At 43.7% G+C, this 22845-nt stretch overlaps 1 protein-coding gene across 3 annotated transcripts in view; it reads right to left on the bottom strand.

Annotated features, from left to right (window-relative positions):
- The window catches only part of MTHFS (methenyltetrahydrofolate synthetase), a 79670-nt gene that overhangs the window by 40460 nt on the left and 16365 nt on the right, over positions 1 to 22845 (bottom strand). For 2 of the 3 annotated variants that reach the window (XM_052807789.1, XM_052807791.1), the window contains exon 3: positions 15201 to 16025. The exons of the other annotated variant lie outside the window; for it this stretch is intronic. In XM_052807789.1, the coding sequence (XP_052663749.1) occupies positions 15802 to 16025 (224 nt within the window). In that variant the 3' untranslated portion in view covers positions 15201 to 15801. Of the gene's footprint in view, positions 1 to 15200; positions 16026 to 22845 lie in introns of those variants that run through there. 3 annotated transcript variants of the gene reach the window in all.

The raw sequence follows: 22845 nt of genomic DNA on the forward strand, positions 1-22845 counted from the left end.
TAATTATGAATATGAGTTAGTTCTCTACTTGGGACATATTGGTTCTAATGCGATGATGTTTAATTACTATCTCTCAAGGAATTGTACGAAAAAAGCTGCCAAGCTTGAAAATACAGTGAATTATTCCTTGTCCACTGGACTGAAGAGCCTGCACCCCATTTACCTGTGTGGTGTCCCTGAGGGGACTGAGCCTTTCAGCTCAGGGCTCTTCATCAGCATCTAGCACTGGATGTCTGTACAGAAACCAGCCCAATGCCAACACATGCAGATGTATTACTGGGTGACACTTTCCATAAAAAGAGTTAAAAGCCTCATACTAAATGTGCAATAGCTCAGCGCAGCAATAGTGGGCGATAGGAACGAGGACACAATCCAGCTGTTGAGACAGAAGCAACAGCACACATTGAGAATGCACATCTGTTTTCATAGAAACGGCATCATCTGTTTTCCTTGCAGCCTTGTGACCCTATTTCTGTCTACTCCAGCCCCTAGAAATGGCTTTAAGAAGCCCCCGAGGCGCCTGCCGGGAGCTGCCTGTGCCAGTTTCTGTTCCCCAGGCCCGTGACTGGACATGCTGTCCCTGCCACATGTCTCTGCTCAGCACCTTCTCCGCTCTGCTTCAGCAGCTGATTATTGCCGAGGGAGCTGACAGGAGCGGAGGTGAGGGAATTACTGCTGGCAATAACGTCTGCAGCAAATCTAGCCTTCTTGCCACGCTTTGTTTTAACTAAACCCACTCGGTATGAAGGGATCGATCACTTGTAAATTCTCCTCCAGCGCTTGGGTTGAAGGGTGGCTCCTGAGACCTGCGTGCCTTTCTCACAGCTGTGGGGTTTGCCTCTTAGCGCTTCAATCACAGGTGCCTGTTCCCCAATAAAAATAATAAAACCCCTTAAAGATGCAAATAACAAACCTTTACCCTCCATCCAATGCTGCCTCATAGGGAACAGCCTGTGCCCCTTGACTTGTCCTCTTTAACTACTATCGGTATTTGTATTTTCACTAAAAATGGCTTTTTGAGTATTTTTACAGAAGGGCTGTGTGCTGTGCCTTAGCCTTCCAACCAGCCCCGAGCACGAAGGGGTTACCCAGCCGTAAGCGCTCCACGCAGCGGGGCTGAATGCAGGTAATTTCTCAGCCAGCCAATTTGCCATTTTCTCTCTTTATGCCATTACTCTTCCCTTCGGTGTAAGCCTCCCTCACACGCGACCCCATCAATAACGCTGAGCTGAACGCAGAGCTTAGTTTCATAAAAAATAGCCGTGGATCCTCACTGCTAATGCTTAGCTAGCTCTCGCTTAAATAGAACGACTATTTGGGGGCTGGTGGCCATAAGGGAACCCCTTCAAAAATGCATAGTTTTCTTTAACGACGTATCCTACCTACTCCATTCCTGGGCTACAGCAGTGGCACAAGTTAATTGCAGAGCAATCGGGGAATAACATCACTCCGTTGACATGAAGAACTGCAGAATTGTCATTATTTCCAGCAGAGCTACAGTGCGGTCCTCACAAATAACTATACAATTGACTTATATAAACCCTGTTATTGTCCTTCAAATGTTTTCTAGCTAACAGGAGCTGTCATTGCAAGGGATTTCATAGGTATGCATTAACAAAATTAATTATTTATAGTTTAGCCAAAGTCAGAAATCTCATTGACATTACCGAATCAGACTTTGCTACTTACTCATGCAAGATAAACCCCATGTAACTCGTGCAACTTTTTGCCCAAATGAGGTAAGAAGGATTTAGCCAGTGAAACGCTACTGGACATACTCAGCTTCAGCTTTCTTACGGATGGTAACCTAAGGGACATCCAGAGCAGTAGCTTTGCGTCTTTGGACAGGAGAACTAGTAGGTCACTCCAAGCTAGGAAAAATCTATATGGACTAAGGATGCAAAAGTCTAGAGGGAAACAGGGCTGACAAAAGCCATTTTTATCATTTCCATGATTTGCTCCATCTTAGAACAACACTGCAAAGGATGTTTTTTTTTTTTAAGTTGCATATTTTGTCCTTCCAGCTGCAAGAAAGGCAGAGTACACAAGGAGGAGAAGGAAGAGTACAGAAGGAGGAGAAGGGACAGCACAGACTAAAACACTAGCTTGGGCTGGCAGTGAAATATCACACTCAAATGCCTGAATAACCCACAGTGAAGAGAAGATTAGACAAATGAACAATAAAACTGACTGTTCCATCTTGTCCACAATGGATGGGAAAGTAATGAAAATCTCATGAAAGATAAATGGTAAAGTTAGTTTAAAATGGATTTAATGAAAGTAAAAGAGGATGAGTGCTCATTCCAGGCTGCTGATTTATATTTTCTATATTTTAGTCCTCATAACCAAGTTCTGTCTTGTTAGCCATTAGAAGTTTAATACAGGGTTACACATTCAGTCAAAATCCAAGCAGCTTTTAATACTTTGAAGGAGCACAATGCTGCATTTTGAAAGATTAGCAAGGGCGTCCTTGGCTGGATCCTTGCATATTAAAAAGTGATCTTCAAACCCGAGTTTTTCTTGTGGAATGGGGGGATGGGGAATAATTCAAACCATCGCTCCCTTTTTTTTCCTTCCATTGAACCTGGTATAATGTAAAATTATACCAAACTTGCAACAAAAAGAATAAAGGTTTACAAAGAATTAGCTACAAAATGAGTGGCTCTTGTGAAGATGAAATATGCTCCAAAATTAGCTGAGGGTTGGGTTTTTTTTAAATTCTATATTCTTTGCCTTTCAGCTGCTCGCAGATTCTAGAAAGAATGAGCTAATTTTTCCCACTTCTTCCTCTCACTATTTTTCCACAGTATAAATAATACATAATAATAACAATATTGGTTTTATTTGGAAAAAGTGGAATCTGTCTTGGTGTCAGAGCCAGGCTGGAGGCAGCCACAATGTGGATGAGGGTTATGCACCGTGATGAAACCCTCATGTTACACGGCGAGGACCACGAACCAGCAAACCCATTTTTGGCTAGATGTGCTGGAGGAACATCAATAAAGGGATGCATGACCTTTTAGATGGGCAAAAATAAGTGAAAGTCCTTTATAAAGCAGGAGGCACAATACAAATGCAGCCCTGGGCTGCCTACAGTGCCTTGCCAGTGACTCAGCACCGAAACCGAGCCTCTCCTAGACCCAACCAGATAGCGCAGTCTCCTGTGACTCATCCCCAAAACAACAGCAAGGCTGCCAAAACGCGAGCGGGGCGTTGTGACAAAGGTACTACGCACCAGTGTTCAGGGTGAGACCAACCCACCCGCTCCCTATGGGAAAGGGCAGCAATTTTAGGTTGCCACTACTGACCTGGGCTGAACACAGACCTGGGCCTGAGCAGGTCTTCATCTCTGCAGGGCATGGGCAAGACAGGGCTGCTGCAACGGCCAGCCAAGGGCTAATTAGCTAATAGTAATATGCTAATAAGTAATAGTAATTGGCTCATTAGCTAATAAGTACTTTAGAGCATTGGAGCCCCTGTCAGCTCCCTGGCTGCAGTGAGAGGGTATGGATCCAGATCTCTGTAGATTGACAGCAACGTCCTTGATCTTTTTAGCTGTATAAATAAGTAAACAAATAAATTACACACACGCACTTCCCTTTAGAAATGAATGGGAATTTTCCACGCACGGTCAAGGAGCAACCCTCTGCTCAAGGTTTCCTCCCATGCATGTCCCCAGGACTCCTACGTAATGTAGGATCCTGCTCCAGCCTCTGCTTGCATCTCTGAATCTCCTCTGCCAGGCTCTGCTGCCATAAAGCAGCTGCTAGTGCTAAGTGACTTTCTGCACCAGCGGTCTTCTCATGAGCAACACTGATTTTTCTTTCCTTAGCAACTGAAGATGCAGGGTCTGACTTCAGTCAATTGATTTTGATAGGGATCGCATCCACTTGCACAGGGAGGAATTGGATGCGCCGCGAGTGTCTCAGTCCCTGAATGAACAATTGTACTAACAGCAAGGATGCAAAGGCAACAGATTTCAAGCTGTCGCAGGTAGCAGTAACAGTCAATCACCTGCATGAAATGACTGTGTTACAGTAAATCCTCCTGCTCCGTGGAGTGAAACCATCCTGTTCCCAGCCTCTTTGGAGTCAAAGAAGCAACTCATTTCTTGATGAAACTCAGCTGGCCTTTAGTTTCCCATGGGAACATGTTGCATGGTAATCGTAATCCATGATCAAAATGAAGGAACGCAACCTTGGCAAAGCGAGTGCTTTCAGAAGTGAATTGTCCCCAGTGCCCGCTTGCTGTTCTGCACTCTTATTCTGATGCATTAGTATTTATAAACCACAAACTGCTTCTACTGGGTGTCTATTTCTGTAGTGGCTTGACCTCTCAGCCAAGACCTCAGTCCCGTTGCAAAGCTGCGGCAGAGGAGCTCCCAGAATACAGCCCCAACTTCGCATCCCACGCGGTGAAGGTGACCCCTGTACTGTGACAGTCATGCCATGCCGTGAAGGGGTTGGCTGGGCACAGCCACGTCCCAGCTGATCAATAGACGTAGAGAATTTGGCCATGAGTCTCCTACTGCCCTGTGATGGGTTTCTGGACACTTCTAACCCTAAGAACACAGTGGGTGCAACCAGGAGGCTCTCACACGTCACAAGCAGGGCAGCCAGCTGGGTTCCCTCTTCTCCATCCCCTACCAGCGCTGTGAGTTTTCCTCCCTGGTGCAGAAGGAGCAAATATATTACCCACCACGGCAAATGCCAGACAAATAAACACAGGTGCTTTTCAGGCCCTGATGAGTAGGGCACATCTCTCCCCAGAGAATAATCTCCCAGAAATCGACACATAACATTGAAAGACAAATGAGAATGAAAAGGCCTCTCAAATTTAATAGCCTCCATGAATTACACTGCCTTTCGTCTACATGGACTGTCACTCTTTCCATTAAAGAGTCACTGTCATCAGTAATCCATTTTAAGATTTATAGATGTGGAGATTTATAGACTTACTGTTCTTATCTGCTTTTTTTCCCCATGCATCTCCATGGGCCCCCAAAAGGTGGGATTCTATCCGAAACCTCTGCCCTACATCTGAAAATATAAACCTGTGATGGGATGGCAGGCTTTTGAATTGGATGCCAACAAAAGTAATAATGCTGATAAGGATAGCAAGGATGATAATGTAGCGGGGGAGAGGGGGGAACGACGACAAGGACAAGAAAGGATAAAAGATGAGCAGGAGAAAATAAGAGAGGGATAATCCAGGCTTTAATTCATTTTTCACAAATTCTCACTCTATAAATTCCGTAATTTCTTGAAAGAAAGAAAATAATTAGGTTACTTTTCCTCTTTGGTCATTTTTTTACTTAAGAGAAAAAAACCTTGCACCCTTGAAATGAACATATTCAGATCCAACTTTTGCACCCAGGAAGGCCACTTAACAATGCTCACAATAAAGAATACACTCACGTGGGAGTATACTGACGTTGCAAAGTCTCTTCAAACAGCTAGAGGAATTTTAGTATAAAATGAGCCTCAAGCTACCTGCTTTGCATATTTTTATCTGATTCTAGTGCAGTTGCACAGTTTGTTCTGATAGTAATTGAATATCCATATGTGGATTAATACCTTCAGCACAAAATAATTTGAATACGCTCGTGCTGCTTGAAACTAGTCTGTTTGCATGTGCAACTTGATACTGGGTAAAACTGCAAATAGTTACGTGACTTAGAAATCAAAGTACTATTCAAAAGCTTCTAACTCATTCCGAGTCTGGTTGTGGGATGCGTGTGTAAGAAACAGATCTACTTATCCTCAATCCATTATTCTACATATTACACTGACAGCAGGTAGTGTTCGAGGCAACTCTAAAAAAGTAGCATTGGACAAAATTCCTTAGGTAACCTTTAAAATCTCTCTTCCAGGTAAGTAGTGCTTGGTATTTTTGTACATGCTTGTCTGTAAGGAGAACTAGGACAAATCTTTTTCTGAATTTTGTTGCTGTGTTAAAGCAAGCTGCTATATTTGGTGAGCTACCAAAGAGAATGCTTTGGTACAAATGGCTATAGTGTAAATCAATGGAAGTCTGCAGGCAACACTATCCATGTATATTAAAAATAAGGCTCTCTTCCCAAACGCAAATTTGCTTAAAGAACAGTGAACTGTGGGGACTGAATGTGTAATGCATTCTAATTAGCTGCCTCTTAATCATAGCTATTACCATGGACTATCGTCATCTTGGAAGCTGTGTCTGTGCTGATCCTTTACAACATGCACATGTGATGGCTGTCAAAGTAATTATCAGCACAAATTTCACTTGGTATTTCCTAGCTCCAGACAGAGAGAAACTTTAGTGGTGGATTAATTTTGCTGTGCTCTTGGGGAAAGGCAGAAGGGTGCTAGGACTCATTTTAAATTGATCCTACTCAAGCTCTTCAGCAGATAGGGTTATGACCCATGAATTTAAGAGCTGGCTTCCTTTGCTATTATGTGTTACATAGGAAGGAAACTACGAAGCCAAAGCTGTTAGTCTCCTCCTTGAACAGACAGTTTCCTAAATAAGTAAGTGCCCTGCGCTCATTGCCTTTAATAATCTCTTGGCTGAATGTCATTAATATGCATGTATTTTTCTCCCAACAGCATTGTTCTCTTGCAAAACAGTTTCTATACTGGGTCTTTTATGCACACCACCTTTTGTATGGCACGACAGCTATTTGAGAAATAAAATTCAACAGGGCAGAACTGTAAATGATAGGAGTTTAGTGTGCTTACACTGCTGTTGTCCCATCTTTAAGGTGACACTGAACTGAGGTCATTTCATGGAGCAACACCATTGCGGAGACTTTGCAAAGAAGCAGGGTGTTCAGCTACAGCCAAATTCTTCCTCTCTGGGAAGTGCTTACTGTATTTTGAGCACCAAGGGGATGTTTGTGTTGTTCTGTGGGCTAAGAAAATGGGAAAATACTGTAGAGTGTGCTCACTCTTCCAACACTCCTCCTGCATCAGAAGGAGGGCTGTCTGTGGTCACCTCCTCCTCCACCTGAAGACAGCTGTTTGTTTCAAAGCGCATGAACTGGCAGTTAGGGCATCTTCCCAAACCCACAGATCTTGCAAATCCAGGAGGAAAGGAGACATTGTACCTGGAAGCACAGAAGTTGTCTGCAGCTGCTCCAAAGGCTCCTTCCAGGCCAACCATCTCCTGCACAACTGCTGCAACATGAGGAGCTCCTCGCTGGCCACCCCATTATGCTGGTACGGTGGTCGGACACTGGGTGTTCACCACTGAACAGTTCCCACTTGGATCCGCAGCAGCAGAAGAGGATGGAGCAGTAGTTTGGCAAATGGCCTCTCTCCTTCCCCATCTCCCTTGCTCCAAATGCCCCAAATCTCTGGGCAGGGCCAGTCGTGCCAGAGACCCGGCGAAGAGGGAGGCACATGGGAGGCAGCAGCCTCTGTGCCCATGTGAGAGCTTTCAGAAGAGCGCACGTAATCAGTTATTAAATACATCCGCAAACAAAGCAGGTGATTGAAAATGCCATTTTGCAGCCTCCTGGCAGTAGTCGCCATGCTGACGGGGAGCCATGCGGCATCAGACAGTGGCAGAGCCCAAACCTCATTTTTTACACACACATCCCCCCTACTTTAGGTAGTGATTTAGAGATCTGAGGAAGCACTTGACAGTTTAATATTTAAACAATTTGTTTCATGTTTAGACCATCATGTTAATGATCTGCGTGTCAAAACAATAATCAAGTGGGGTAGAAACTCACTTGCAATTAGCCACTTCTCCTGTCACAGCCTACAGCATATCAGGCCCATGGCTTCTAATTTTAGCCAAATGCTTGCTTTAAAATCTAATTTACATTCTGTTTCCCCCCCCCAAATCCACAAATACTTGTGTTCCCCATGGCTCTGTATATAAAATCTCCTGACTGACAGGAGATGAGTCTGTGACAGCCCCCAATGCAGAGCTGGTCCCTTCCCTCCTCCTGGGCCATTCACCCTGTCAGCTCCTTGTTCCCCCCTGCGACACCCAGATGGCTGCAGTCCTCTCCCTGCTCTCCCGAGGGAAAAACATTTCATTTCTGGGTGCCACACTGAGGAAGACACCCGCCAAACTCCTCACGGCTTCTGTCCATGCACCATAGAGTATCCTACAACTGTTGAAGGAGGACACGGTTATTCCAAAAATTTGGGTACCCATCAGGGAAAACAGAGGCAAAGCCATAGAATTATATATCCAGGCTGTTTTTGAACTATTCAAGTGGTAAGAAAATAGCCTGACTGGTTCTGCTGCTGCTCCACAGCCCTTACTCAAAACCAGATTTAAACCTCTTGCACTAAATACCTTTTTCTTGCCTCTTTATTGTCCCTCTTCAATAATCTGCATTGTGCTGGTACTAATCCCAGCCAGAGGCCTGTTGTGCTGGAGACTGTGCTTACAAAGCCACAAGACCAATGCCCTAAAGAGCTTTAAACCTCACTTTAATTTTGGTGCAAATTATGTAAAACAAAGTGTTCACAGCACTGTTCAACAAGCTGGGGTTTTCTTCAGGAATGTGTATTATGTTGAAAAATGGAGTTGGACTCTTTTTCTTTCTTTAAATAAAAGCAAAACAATAACCTTGCCACCAACAACAGCTTTTACCAACAGTAACCTGCGTAACGTTTACAACAGCAGAGAGTTTTTGACTGATTGTCCTGTGTGTATCAAATCTCAGCTCTGCTGTGGTGGAGACCTGAGTAACAATATCCACAGCAACACGCTGCCTGCACCTCTTCAACATCTTTATTAATGATGTACAGCCGAGCCCCTGCTGCTCGCTGGCGCTTACCACCAGATTTATGGCTAACTTCCAGGGCCTTTCCCACTACTCTTAATTTATTATAGAAGAGTGTTCATACATGAGAGTTTCATGTTAGGGAGACAGCAGCGCATCCGGTAGCATTTTAAAGTCCTACCAGTTTAGGCAGCCAAAGTCTCAGGGAAGCAAGTCTCTCCCAGCTAACGAGTTGCAAAGTTGCTTTTTTAGCCTTCGCAGCAAAGTGTTTATCACGGTCGTAAAGAGAGTAGTCTGCATCTGGCCACTGACTCTTGCAAGGTGTCCCCAGGAGGGTGGCTGCAAAACTGCTGAAGTCTGAGCTAAGCCCTTTCATCTCCCACCAAGTCACTGCAATTCAGCTTACAGACGGTAATCTCTTTTTGCCTTTTTCCAGTGTGATTTGATTGTATCTAAACCTCCCAAATTCCCACCTCAGATCTTGCTGCCGGTTAAATTTACCTGCTTTCTCTTGATATATTTTTTTACTCTTGCCCCAAACTGTATCAAAGGGCTGGTGGGCTCCAAGAGTGATGTTCCCAGGGGACCACAGACCTTCCCCACACCAGAAATGATGCAAAACCTCTAAGACTGAAGAGCAAAGTCTGGCCCCTTCAACTGTCAGAGCCTCTGCACAGCCTGACCCTACTACAGACCTTAAAGAGGTAAAACGGAGCCGTTCCCTTCTCTCTTGGCATCCCTGCCTGACATGCCACCTTGGACATGGAGCTGCAGGAGCCTCAGGGGCCTCTTGGAGAAGAGATTCCCACTGCTCTCTGTGAGGGCTGGAAGTAGTGAGCTGCCCTCCAGGGCCGGCCCTGGAGAAGCAAAGCCCTCGCAGCTGGTAAGGGTTGGCAGCCTTGCTCTTCGCCGTCAGTGCACCCAAAGCACAGGTTCACAATCAGCTAGCGCGACTTGAAGGTAATTTGCTCTGTCAGATGAGACTTCTGGATGGATCCCCTCAACCAGCGTGGTCAGAGATGCTACCTGTCTCCCCTACCCTTGTTATAGCCCATGTCAGCTTACTCCAGCTCAGCCCTGCCTTGTCCCGCCTGGGTCACTCTCAGGCAGTCCCTAGCTCCGCTCCGACTTACCCTGGGAATGCAGGACAGCAGTGACAGAAAACCAGCCACAGAAGCTTGCTCACAGGCAAGGCAACAATAGCGAAGGCCCTGCACAGTTTATCTGTAATTACATTTTCCAGCTGTATCCAGAATGAAAAAGTCATACACATTGTAATACGGTCTAATAACAATCACTCTATGAATCTAAACTATTTAATAGTAAATGACCCTTTCCAGTACTTTTTTTTTTAGCCTTTCTAATAGAATTTCTTTATTAGTAATTTTTTATTAAATTTGACAAGGTGATAACAAAAGGCTATAGAAAAGTATTCAGCTTTATTATAGTCTATAGTACTTTTCCATAAAGGTTAATATGGACTCACCACTCCTAATAATTAAATGGCAATAATTCTACTGAGAATATTCAAACCTTACAGTTCTGCCCTTTCAAGAAAAATCCTTCATTTTACGTTTATGTTTTACTCCACTCTTCTTCTGTGGTTTTCCCCATCAATAAGTGCAGGAGTTTAGGGATATCTTCTCTTTCCTCCCCAAGTACTACTGGACACGCTACACTAAAATACAAAACAAAATCTACTGATCAAGACAATTCTAAAGCTGTCAACATATTTTCTTCCCTAACTATATATCCAAATCATCTCAAAAGTATTGTAGTCTTCTCTTAGAGTTGATAAGCCATTTAATGTATTATTCTGGTGACAGACAAGCTGGCATTTGCTACAAGCATTTTTATGATTCGGTAGTTTTCAGAGAGACTAGAAAACTAAGCAGCAGATTTACAATATAACAAAATAAAAGCAGAGATCTCATCTGCCTGATGAATGACTAAAGCAGCTTTCATCTGTGGATTTTCAGCTAGTTTGCCTGAAGGTGGAGAACTTATTGTTTAGGATGTGATAACGGTACCCTCAGGCTATAATCAAATGGCATGTGTTGAAGGCTGTACCCATGCAGGGGGTAGAGAGACTTAACTCTGGGGCAGCTTCCATCTAAGCAAGACATGTAAGTGCAATAAATTCGAAAGAAAAAGGAGACACAAGGAAAAGAGAAATGCTATGTGCATGTATATGGGCTAACAAGCACGTATGCACCAGCAGCCATGCCTGGCTGGCTGCCCTGCTCAGCCAGTTGGCTCTTTGGTAAGGGTGCCACAGCAGATGTGGGGCTTTTTCAGAAAGAAAGAAATGCAAGGACAACTGCAGCTGAAAGGCCATTACAGACATAAAATTTGGCATCAACAGGCAGGCCAGTATTACTGGCTGACTTATTCCTTAGAAAACAGATAACGACTCCCTCTTGGCCAAGTAATGAGTCAGCGGTTGAGATGAGAGGAGAGCTCTGCCCTCTTGACTTCCATTCTCCACAGCTGACCAGAGATCACTCCAGCTGTCTTCCAGCAAAGGCCAACTCCAGGGCCCAACTTCGGTAGCAAACACTTAAGCCGTGTTTCACGTGGGAGGGCAAGCAAGTCAGGTTTCACTGACTAAAGTGAACCACTAATAGCATGGGTGCCTGTCTCTCGGCACCAAGGGCCACACTCAGCCCACCTTCCACTGAAGGTTAACCAGGCTGTTTCGAGCTAAAATGCCATAGGCGGTGTGAGAGCGATGGAAAATTCATACCGTCCCAGCATCCTCTTATTCTGCCTCTTCATCACCTCTAATCTTTCATCTCCCTCTCCTAGGACTTCATCCATACCCTATCAAAAAGGCCCCAAAAGTCAGCTTCTCTCCCCACAAAGCAAATGGTCAGGAGAACATGAGGCACTGTCAGATCTGGACTACACACGAAGTCTCCCAAGGCCAGTGGGAATACTGGACAAAACCAGTAATTGCATTTTCTATGCACAGACATTTTGGTGCCTTCCATATGATTTTTAAACCACAAGTAATGCCAGCTTCCAAAGATTCGTCCTATATTTGAACCTTGCTCACTGTCTTCCACTTGCTTAGCCATGAACATGATTTTAACAAAGCCATTTCAACCTCTTAGTTAATTTGTTTCTGAGGCCTTTCTCTTTCAGAGTGTGTAATTAAACTAAAAGAACCTGGAAAAGCCCCTTACAGTAAATAATTTACAAGTTCCTCCCTGGGGACATTTTTTAATTACAACTCCACTGGTCAGATCTTACTGAATACTCCGAGATAGCAATCCCTGCTGAGATCCTGAAATATAATTAACTTATTCCTTTGGTAATGGTATTTTTCCTTAGCCTATCCATTTCTTATGCAGGGCAGACAGATTTGTTTATAAACAAAGTGGAGATTGATAGACGCTTTGTCATAAGAATAGCAATAATGGCATTCACTGCAACAGACGGGGGCACGTCCATTTGAGGAAAGATGATACTGTTTTGAAGCAATTTTTATAAATCCTACTCTGACAATCCAGCATGGAGAGATACAAAAGAGCAACCAGACAGCCCCGATTCCTCTCCTTCTTGGCAGCCTGCCTTGCTCCCCAAGTGCCATTTTATGCATAGCAAACGTAAATAATTCTGACGCACCTACCAACCCCCTAACCTTTGTGCTTTGGAAACACTGCTATATACTATCAAACTGACAGTGATTTCATGTTATGTGGCAAAAAGAAAAACCCTGAGCGACAGCAGCAAGGTTGGGGATGTCAAATGAAAGCTGTCACATTTATTTAGCTCCGTGATTCTCAAGACAATATACATAAATATTGTTTTACTATCCCCACCAGCCAAATGTTAAGAGCTATCTGCATCAGCCAGGGTCCTGTGGCTCCCTCAGCCTGGCCAATGAGCCTGTGATGATCTCCTCCTGACCCAGGAGAGGCTGGCAAGAAACAAAGCACCAGCTCCTCTTGTTCCCAATGATACAGTACATTAAATAGCTTCCTCATCCTTTCCCACTGCTGCTGTAGCCAAAAGGGCGGTTTGGAGTGAAAGACAGAGAGAATGCCTCCATGATGTATTGAAATGTGATCTGTGAAATAAGAAGTTTGGGGACACTCATTGCTTCAAGTCCTGAAAGCCTTCAAAGCTTGCTTGCTTGTCCTAGACCAATTAGTTCCAGCAGCTCCAGAGAACCCATGAGGACAAAGCTTGGTGCCTAGCTGTGGCTGTGCTGGACGGGGGCCTGTATTTTGCATTCGAACTCTTGCTTTTTCCCACCTATTTTGAACTCCCACACAACAAAACATATGACCAAGTCCTCGTCTCTCCCTAAGCACTTTGTTTCTGTACAGTTGATAGTGCTGGCTCTGAAGTCTCTTCATCATATGCTGCCCTTTTTGTACACAGTTGTTCACCTGGTATGTCCTGTAGTGAAATACAAGTCAAGCTAGCCCTTATTCTAGTGAACAAATCAAAGCTCAGATAGCAAGATCACAAGCTAATTCAAAGGGCCATAAAGTGTTGTGACTAAACTCATATCTGAGATAATAATAATAATAATAATAATAATACCCTCTTATATAAAGAATGCCTCAGAAAAGCCACAAGGTGCAGAGGTTTGGGATAAAAAACTGCTTTCACACTAGCCATTTGATTTATGTGGCGCAAGGCATCCTAATAAAACAGTTCAAAGAAGTAGTATTCAGTTTTAAAACCAAACATCGTGGCTTCCCCTAAGCTTGAATGTAGCAGCAAGAGGTCATTAGCCTCTGATTATGTTCTGTTATGCTGATGTGGCCTCTTAATTTTGTGCCTAAAGTAGAACTGGAGCAGCATTCATGCAGTCATGCCTAGTGTCACACTAACCAAAAACATGTAAACCTGTCTCAGGATCTCAGATTAACCTCCATGGCTAAACCTTGGGGCAGGACACCACTAAAAGCACCCACTGGTTTTGATGAGGTGGAAGCAGGTAGCTTGTTGAATGGGGCTGGACTTAATATATGCATTTAAAACATCTATCATCAGATTCAGGATCCAGGTTTCCGCTGTGAAAAATACTGGCTTCAGTGTAGCTTTGTTGATGTCCATGGCAGGCCATGCCATATGGCATAGTGCTGAGCCTAATGTGATCGGTGAACTCAAACAGCCTTGCAGACAAACCTAGAAATAGGTCTGCCACACGCAAAGCCTGCCCCATCTTTTTTTTTGTTGCTCTCCATATGCCAATAGAAGTTCAGAAGTGAAGAAGGGATTAAAATACTGCCAGGACAGACATTGTGAAAAACAACAGTCCAATTTTCTCATCATATTTATTCTCCAAAGGTCTTGAATCGTAAGAGTCTGTCTCCCTCCTGCAAGGCAGTACAGCTGGCAGCACTGTAGAGCTGAGAGGAGCCGGAGGACGCTCCACCGCATGCACCAGCACCAATACTGTTATCTCAACTTCTGCTTGCACAGCCCTTTGTGATACATGAACACATCTTACTCTGCATCTTTCATTTGGTGGAATGAAATAGTTTGATAAAGAACCAATGGAAGGCCAAGTCTGATCACCATGATTTTACTAAATAGCCCATACTGCAAACTGCTACAAGCTGTCTTGTTCAGGTTGCAGCTTTTCTGCATGCACTGGTGGAAAGCCCAGCAGGCCCATACTGAAGGTATCTTCACCCCAGCCAGATGGACCTTTGTTAACACAGGATGGAGAAGCACCAGGGAGCACAGGCCAGAGAGACCTGAGTTGCTAAGCTTATGTTCACCCCAGAGCAAGAGGGTTTAATTAGTTACTGTATTAGCAAAATGGAAATAAAACCGAATACAAGGATTCTGAGATGAAAAGGTTCATACGTACTGTAGGCACGGTTTTGTTCACAAAAGCAGTTAAGGAAGTCTTAAGGTCATTCTGCTCTGCAGCTGGTCCTTGAGAATTCATGGATTTTTTAATGATGACACAGAGTAGTTTGGTGAAAATAAATGCACTGATTTATTGATTAAAGGAGGAGTTAAACATTTACAGAAAAAGTGAAGTTGCACTGAAGAAAGAACACAGAATTTTGACAGTTTGATTGATCCTGACTGGAAATATTGTGTCCTATTATGATGAGGACAGCGTGCAGAGGAAAACTCACTATCTCCAGATAGTGAGTTTTTTCAGAGGTAGACTCACTATCTTCTTCCTGATTTCCAGGATGGTCTGGAGAACTGGAGAACAAACAACCTTCCATCCAAAAACTTACTCAATCCATAAAACCTGCTCTCTGCAATTCTTAGCATCTCTTTATCCTTTAACATAGGACTCATACATCACACAATATTTTTGGACATTATGAATGGCCCATGTACAAAATTATAGAACTTAAAGTAATTTTTAATATTATTTTACAAAAAAAGAGCTGTTTTCCTCCAGATGGAGAACTCACTGACCGCATTTTAGACGACATTACAATCTTGTATTCAGACAAAGGAAAGAACCGTATACCAAAGCTACGGACATGAACCTTTTTTTATTAACAGATACTCCCTTTATTTTAAGACAACTTCAAGGAGCCAAGTAAACAGTCAAAATTATTGTATACACGAAAATCCGTTAAGGCTTTTTTCCAATCACCATTTTTTGCCCAGTTACTATAGGACTTATCTGGCAGTTTCTTGTTTTTCTCATGGATGCACATAATATTTAAGTACTAAGAACTTTCACCATAACAGTATCTAATTCCAGAATGGATCAAGTACACATTAGTACTGTCATTAGTACACAGTTCACTTTTAATAAAACTGTTAAGTATCAGGTAGCTTGTTCCTCAAAAGTACGATGAGAAGAAATGGTCCTTACCATAATGAAGTCACACATTCTTGTTTCTATTGATTCTAGAATAAGAATTCACACCAGCTATTTGCTAATTAAAAGCAAATCAATGCAATCCTCACTACTATTACCACATTTACACTGTTCGGGTTTTTTTGTTCAAACACAAATAGTGTATTTTATTGCTCCCAAAGTCATGTATGACTACCAAAAAGTCATGATTGATGGATCTGATGTCTTTGGTTGGTCACTTTGAAGGTGGGTTGGTATCAAGATACTTTCAGCGGTCTTCATAAAGGATTTCATCTATTTGGACATCATTTTCTGCCACAGGCACTGATTCACAAATCTGTTCCCTAAAAGCCAAGGCAATTGTGTAAGGCTTTCCCCTGGGATGTTTCATACATCTCTCAAGATAGGTATCATAATATCCTTTCCCTCTTCCCAATCTGTTGCCTTTTTTGTCAAACCCAAGGCCTGGCATGAAGATAAGGTCAAGACCTCCTGTAGAAAAATGAAATAAACATTAGTGGATGCACTGTGGATTTCCTGATGGCTTGACTACATCCACATAACTTCAGACATTTGCAAAAATGCAAGCTTTGTGTTTTGCAAAATGCTTCCCTCTCTTTGATCTGATAAAAACTACTTTGAATGCTAAACCTGCAAATTTACATTTTCATCTTATCAATTGCATACTAGATCAGCTGCAAAATAATTAGACCTTGAAAAGCTAGAAGGAAAAAAACCTACATTATAACAAATTTATTTTATCATTTTAACCCCACACTTCCAAATACTAATGATTATGACTCTAAATCCAGGCAGAGACTGAACTCAGGGAAATTAAAGGCAGGAGGAATCAGAAAATCAAATGAACTTCAAAATCAGCCACAAAAACAGAAAAGAAAAAAAGAATGAAAAGAAGACGTGTAAAAGAGAGACAGAACATCTTCTTGACACAACTGTAAGACATCATGAACCTTTACTCAACCTCCCAAAACTAAAGAGCCTTGAATACGATATATTCTGAAAGTGGTTATTTGCCCTTTTATCAAGATCAAGATTTGAAGGCTTGTCTCTTCATGATGTCACATTCCTCTTCTCCCAAAGAACTTTCTTCCTGAGCCTCCAGCAATTTTCACTGTTGCTCCAGCAGCCCACACAGGCATTCTGCTTGCCTGCCCTGAATATCCGTCCTTCTGGAGGGGTGTATGGGGTCCCCAAGACTCTTCTGAGATTGATTAGAACTCAAAATCAGTTAAAAAACTGAAACAAGCTGCATAAGCTGCCAATCATCTGGACAAAACAGACCCAACTGGCTGCTGAAACCCTGACAAAAGACCCCACCAACCAGATCCTGATAAAAAGGCAAGATCAGCTAAGCCCTTTTTTTCTTGCTTTGTTCATACTCTGCAAACGGATTTGGATCGGCATCATGCCAGGTAGCCAGCTACAATTTACACTTGGCTGCCCACTTGTTTCAGGAGTTGATTCACATCACTGCCAGGTAGGCAAAAGAAACTGGCTGCCATGCTGAGCGACCACCGGGCATGGAGGCAGCCAGTGTGCAGATTTCCATTACTTATGCAAGGCTTGTTTGTTTAGTGTGAGAAGTCTTGCAAGGACATCCGATAAGCAAATAAGCTTGGCTGGCCTGGAATGGACTGCTGAACGCAGGAACATCCCACTTACTAGTTTCACAATGCAAAGAAAGTTTCATTACTTGCTGCTGTAGCAGACAGACACTTAAGGAGAGAAGCGCAGGAATGGTAGTGGAAAGCTAGCACAGACTAAAACACAGCTGACCTGAGCTGGAAAGAAAGCAAATACTGTGTCTCATTCCACTGCTTCTTCCTTGTTACAGGAACGGTACTTAGCCTTGAGCAGCTTTACTATAACTAGCTTCTGCTCCTTCACCAGGGCTAGGATGCATCAGGTATTTTTCTGCTTTTCCTATGTCCAAAGCTACTCTCTCCTGTCATTTTGGATTGAGCTGCTCTCACTACATCTAGCTGAGGAATGATGCCCAACGTTCAAGGAGATGTGTGGGAGCATGTAGTGGAAAAGCCAGAGCTAAGCAGAGTTTTTCAGTTTCCAGGGGATCCCATTGGAGATCACGTATCAACTCCAAACTCAGCCTGGAAAAGCATGTTAGAAGTTCACATAAGACCAACTCATGTGCACTCACTTCCCAGGTTCCTGGAGATTTCCTTCCACTGTTCATCATTCAGAGAAAAGTCACTGATGTGAACACTCATCCATCATGACCTGATGACTTAATTAAAACACTGATATAAAATATGCAAGGCAACACAGTGTGAAATGCTTAGAGAAGATCAATCTTGCAAATCTGGCATCATACAGTTAAGAAGCAAGGCTTTTTTAAGGAGGTCAGAGGAGTAAGAGGAAGGAGTTAGCCAAAGGGCAGACCACAGAATATTACTGGTTGAAATAAAAAGGAGTCTGAGTGTTTTACCACACTGCAGTCAACTTTTGACTCATAGGACACACAAATGGCAAATGGCAAACAAAGAGGAAAAGAGGCATGAGGGCAGAAGTATGGTCTCACCTGAAAAGAGATGCCATTTTTATGGTATCACCATGTACATCATGGTAGACGTACCATGTCACATCTCCTCAGTTTGCAAAAATTCGTATTTGCCAACTGTCAGGCCTATGAACTAGGACCTAGAAACCAGTTGATCATCTCCCCTTTAACACGATCAGTAATAGATTCAGCAGGTCAAATCCTCCCCAAGTTACTCCTGGGCTTACTAGTTATCCTCTCCATAATTTGCTTTACATCAGCTTTGCATAGGTACTCAGGTGGCCCAGAAACCAGTATGTACCAAACACTAATGATGCACAGAAAGAAATACACTCTGCCTTACACACTTCTTTTTAACTGTTTTCACTCCATGTGACTCTCATGTCAAAAAGCAGGAAACATTTGCAGTCACTACTGCTGGCAGGTAAGAATGCACACAAGGGGCAAATCTGCAGAGTAAAAAGGTGCCATTTCTCCTTACATTTGTATTACAGACAGGAAGAAGACAAGTCAGGGGAAGGACTAAGGAAAGAGGGAATTGGCAGGAACAGTGCAGGGAAGAAAGATATTTTCTATGTAGTTTAACTGATAGCACCAGGCACACTCGAGTGAACTTAGATGTATTAAAGCACTGTGTTTTCTTCTGGGTTCTCTGGAGAAACAGACTGTTTTAATGAGTCAGCTCCTCCATAATCACGGATTTTTTATGCCAAATAACTCAAACAAGCTTGTGCAAGTTTCAATATGAAAAATCATGCTGTAAATACTGTAATAGTTACCCTTGTATTTTTCTTCTGCTGGAGCACTGCGATACTGCCTTTGCTCTGACTCACAACACGCTGTCTGAGATCTATGCAACTCACACTGCACAAGATTTAAGTAAAATGCCAAGCAAGACTTTTGGTAGAAAAATGACACGGCTACCCTGCAAGAAGCCTGAAGGCAGTTCAAACAGCATTAGCCCCAAATCCTGCCCCGGGATCTAGAATGAATGGCAGAGAGCTGCATGGAGAAAACGCTTCCCCGCCACATAACTTGGGGAGCAACAAAACCTCTTGTGGTGCCTGCGGCAGCACGGGGGAAGAGTTGTCACAGGATGAGAGGTGACACACAGATGAGACCAAGATTGCAGACACAGATGAGACCAAGATTGCAGACACATAAGATTACTATCAGCAATGAGAGTACATCAACAGGATGGCAGGTGAGGGTAAGAACATCTTACCCCTCTTGGCATAGGGCCCTCATGCTCCCAGGCCCTTCCAGCCCTGCAGGACCACCGGTTGCCACTCAGGACACCCTGCAGGCTTGCTCTGTTCTCACATCCTACTCCCCTTGCTCCCACAGACCACTGTGTGAAATGGCATCCTTGTCCCTGAGAAGACAGAGCAGGTATTTGGGCATCAAATCAGTTTTTAGTGCCTCGTAAAACATGCTAAGAGAGGGCTCACATTCACTACCTACTTCTATCCCTCTCCTTGTAATGTCCACTGTCCCCCACGTGTCCATAGTCATTAACTGGTGGTTCTTGGATCCCCGAGGGTCCTATGACTACATGCCAAGAGCCCAGGAAAGCACACTCACAGTCAGGACGGTTTTGCTATAGGTAATACGTGCTTCTCCTGGAATACTTGCTTGTGGTCTGCAAATTGCTAAAGGCTGAAAACACTGTCTCAAGCAACAATGTATTGCTCCAGCTTCTATGTAGAGAATATCAATGCTTCTTATACACTTAATTAAGCTACTGGGTATCCCAGTAAGGTTAGCAATTATGATGACAGTCACCTAATACTCGCTGTATCTATGACATGAGCTCTTGTGGCCACAGCTCCTTCAACTGTGTAGCACCGTGCGTGAAGTAATATACCCTGACTTATCTATCAATGTGGGCATACAGCCATGCTGACACGGCCACACAGGTTTCATTTATACTGCTAAATACAGCAGAGCCAGAAAACAAATTGATTTACAGGATCACAGGTGGTCAATACTGTTGAATTGTCAGCACACTGTCTGGCACTGCCAGTCCAAGTGACACCCATGCTCGCTCCAGGGGACAGGATTCCCATGGGCAGTAAAGACAGAAGAGTACAGGTTTGGCTCCTTCCGCTCTGTGCACTCCTCCTACACCAACAAAACTGCTTTTGCTTCTCCAGACACAGGCTTTCCTGCCACATGCCAGAATATTCAATATAAATCCTCAGACTGATGCTACAAAAATACTGTTGTGATGGTCTGCCATAAGGCCTCATATTATTAAAGATACTATGAACTGGGGAAAAGAGAAAAAAACCCCAGCATTGCCTTGGGGCCACAGAGGTATCATGTGATACCAAAAAAGAAGAGACAGTCCAAGTTCTGTGTAGTGTGGACAGGACTAGTCTGTGCCACTTAGCCCTGTGTTATTTAGCAGTGTAGATACAGTCATAGCTCCAGAACCTGCCATGTGGGTGTACAGGCACACTCTGTTTGCACTGAGTTGCAAACATCTATGTAGACATACCTTATGTCACAGAGAAGTGAAATGACTTGCCCAAGGACTCAGGAAACGTGTGGCAAAACTACGAGCAAAAGGCAGGTGTGCAAGCTGCATGTCCCCTGACTTAACCAGCAGACCAAAACCATCAGCATCCCCTCTCTGGTGTTTTAAATAGGAATACATGGTTTCACTTCCTCTAGGCAGCTGCGGTGAATCTCCCCAGTTCGGCAGTACATTTCTCATTACCCTTCATGATGATATCAGGTTTGATTTGTTCCCCAGGGAAGGATTTTCTCCTTGCACCTCATTACCTCTCTTCTCCTAATCTGATGTTCCTATTTGAAATGCCAGCCAGCATTCTCAGAAGTGTTCTTGACAATGGTTAATTACAGAAGAGTCCATCAAACTGCACAGATACAGGTCATGTAAAGACTGCTGGGGACTTGTCCTGCCCCCAGTAGGAACAGCCAGCATGGCCCCTATCCTCGCAGGTTTGACGGGGCTCCGCCAGCCCACTGCCACCAGCTGTGTGGGGTCATTCATCTCCTCCTCCTTCCATGAGACAGTCCTCATGGAAGATGAAACTGAAATACTTTGCCATCCCACCTTCTCATCCCTCGCCGCCACTTGCTTTGTAGACACGGTGAAGGCCCTGGGACCCATCAAAGTGGGAGCTAGGACTCTTTCGATCCTCGCCTCCAAAGCACTTACAAGAGGATGAGGCACAGGCTGACCTGCAGCAACTCCTGTGTCCCTGTAAAGAATGGCAACGTGCTCATAAAAATCATGCTCGCAGCACAGATGCCTTCTGAGCTCAAGCCTACAAGAGGTCGACAGCAATCAGCTCTGTATGCCACTGCTGCTGCTCCTCACAGCAGCAGCTGTGCAGTTTGAGCTTCTCCCTGAAGCACAGAAGTTTTTGCATCGTTTACTCCATCACCATAAGGATGGCTTGATCTTCCCAGCCTGGTACCTTGGGCAGGAAAAAGCTTTTCAGCAGGCACAGCTCGCACTGCGGTGGTAGTCAGGGACTCCCCTTCTTTGCTCAGATGTAAATGTTTACATAAGGTGCAGGACCAGAAGAACCAGGACAAGAACAACTTTCTGTTTAAAGGAAAGGCGTGTTTATGGTGTTATGCACGCCCATCAACAATGTCAGATCAGTCTATGCACAACCTCTGCGGAGCTGACAAATATTTGAAAGGTGTTCATTTACAAGGAATGAAAGCTTACTTTGGTCCTTTTCTGATCTAGCAAGGACCACAATGGAGAAAAAAACCAAACCCTTTTGCAGGAAAACCTTACTTTTCAGAATGAAGAGAGTGCAGTAACCATCTGCTGCTTCTCTATCTGCTACCCCGGCAGAGAGGAAAAAATTAACTCAATCACTTGATCCTAACATTTTAAGTAACAGTCTTGGTGACATGCAAGGTATGAGCCAATGAGTTGGAATAACTCAGAAAGTTCTAATTAATGACAGAGTCACTACTGTAACTTTAACCACTGTCAGCATCAACATAGTTAGGTCTCTTGGGTAGGTATTAGCTTCTCAACATATACTCTATAGGGCACAGATCATCATCTTGTTCTGTATTTAGACAGCACCTAACACCGTGGTCCCGGTTAATCACCAGACCTCAGAGAAAACAACTCCACAAAAGCAAATATTTCAATTATGCTGCAACAAAACAAATCCCTTCCCCTTTATGACTAGTGCAAAGCCTTCTCCCTAGAATGCCCGGGGTGCCCCTCACACCACTACTGAGGTTGCTAACAGCTTAGTATTTCCTTCCAGATAAAAGTTTTCTGCCCTTTGGAAAAAACCTGCCCTTGGTTTCAAGCGCTGCATCTCTGCTTTTACACACTCGCCTTGATATAAGGTCAAAAAGGGAAATGCCAGATCTGTTCACAACAGGCCTAATCCAGACCCTACCAAGGTGTATGGTTCCTGGAAGGGCTGGGATTGCTTCCAGAGGAAACCAATTCCTTATCCCAAGTAAGCCCTGGAAAAGCCAGATACTGTTATATCCCCAGTCAAATGAGCAAGGAGACAAAAACATTACCCTTTGCTGCAATCGATAAGCATTTGAAAAACAGTCATTCAACCAAAACCAATGATGCTGACTTCTTCCAGTAACACAGGGGATCTCAGATATAAGCAGTTACATCGCTTAACTTTACCCCAGCCAGTCTGCTAAAATGCAAATGCAATCCCTTCAGCAGAAAGGAAACTCTTATCCGATAGTTCCTATTTGCGCACATGATACAGCCTTTGAAAATCAGTATCAGAAGCT

This window comes from Harpia harpyja, chromosome 14, assembly GCF_026419915.1.
Source record: "Harpia harpyja isolate bHarHar1 chromosome 14, bHarHar1 primary haplotype, whole genome shotgun sequence".
NCBI classification, from domain to species: Eukaryota; Metazoa; Chordata; class Aves; order Accipitriformes; family Accipitridae; genus Harpia; species Harpia harpyja.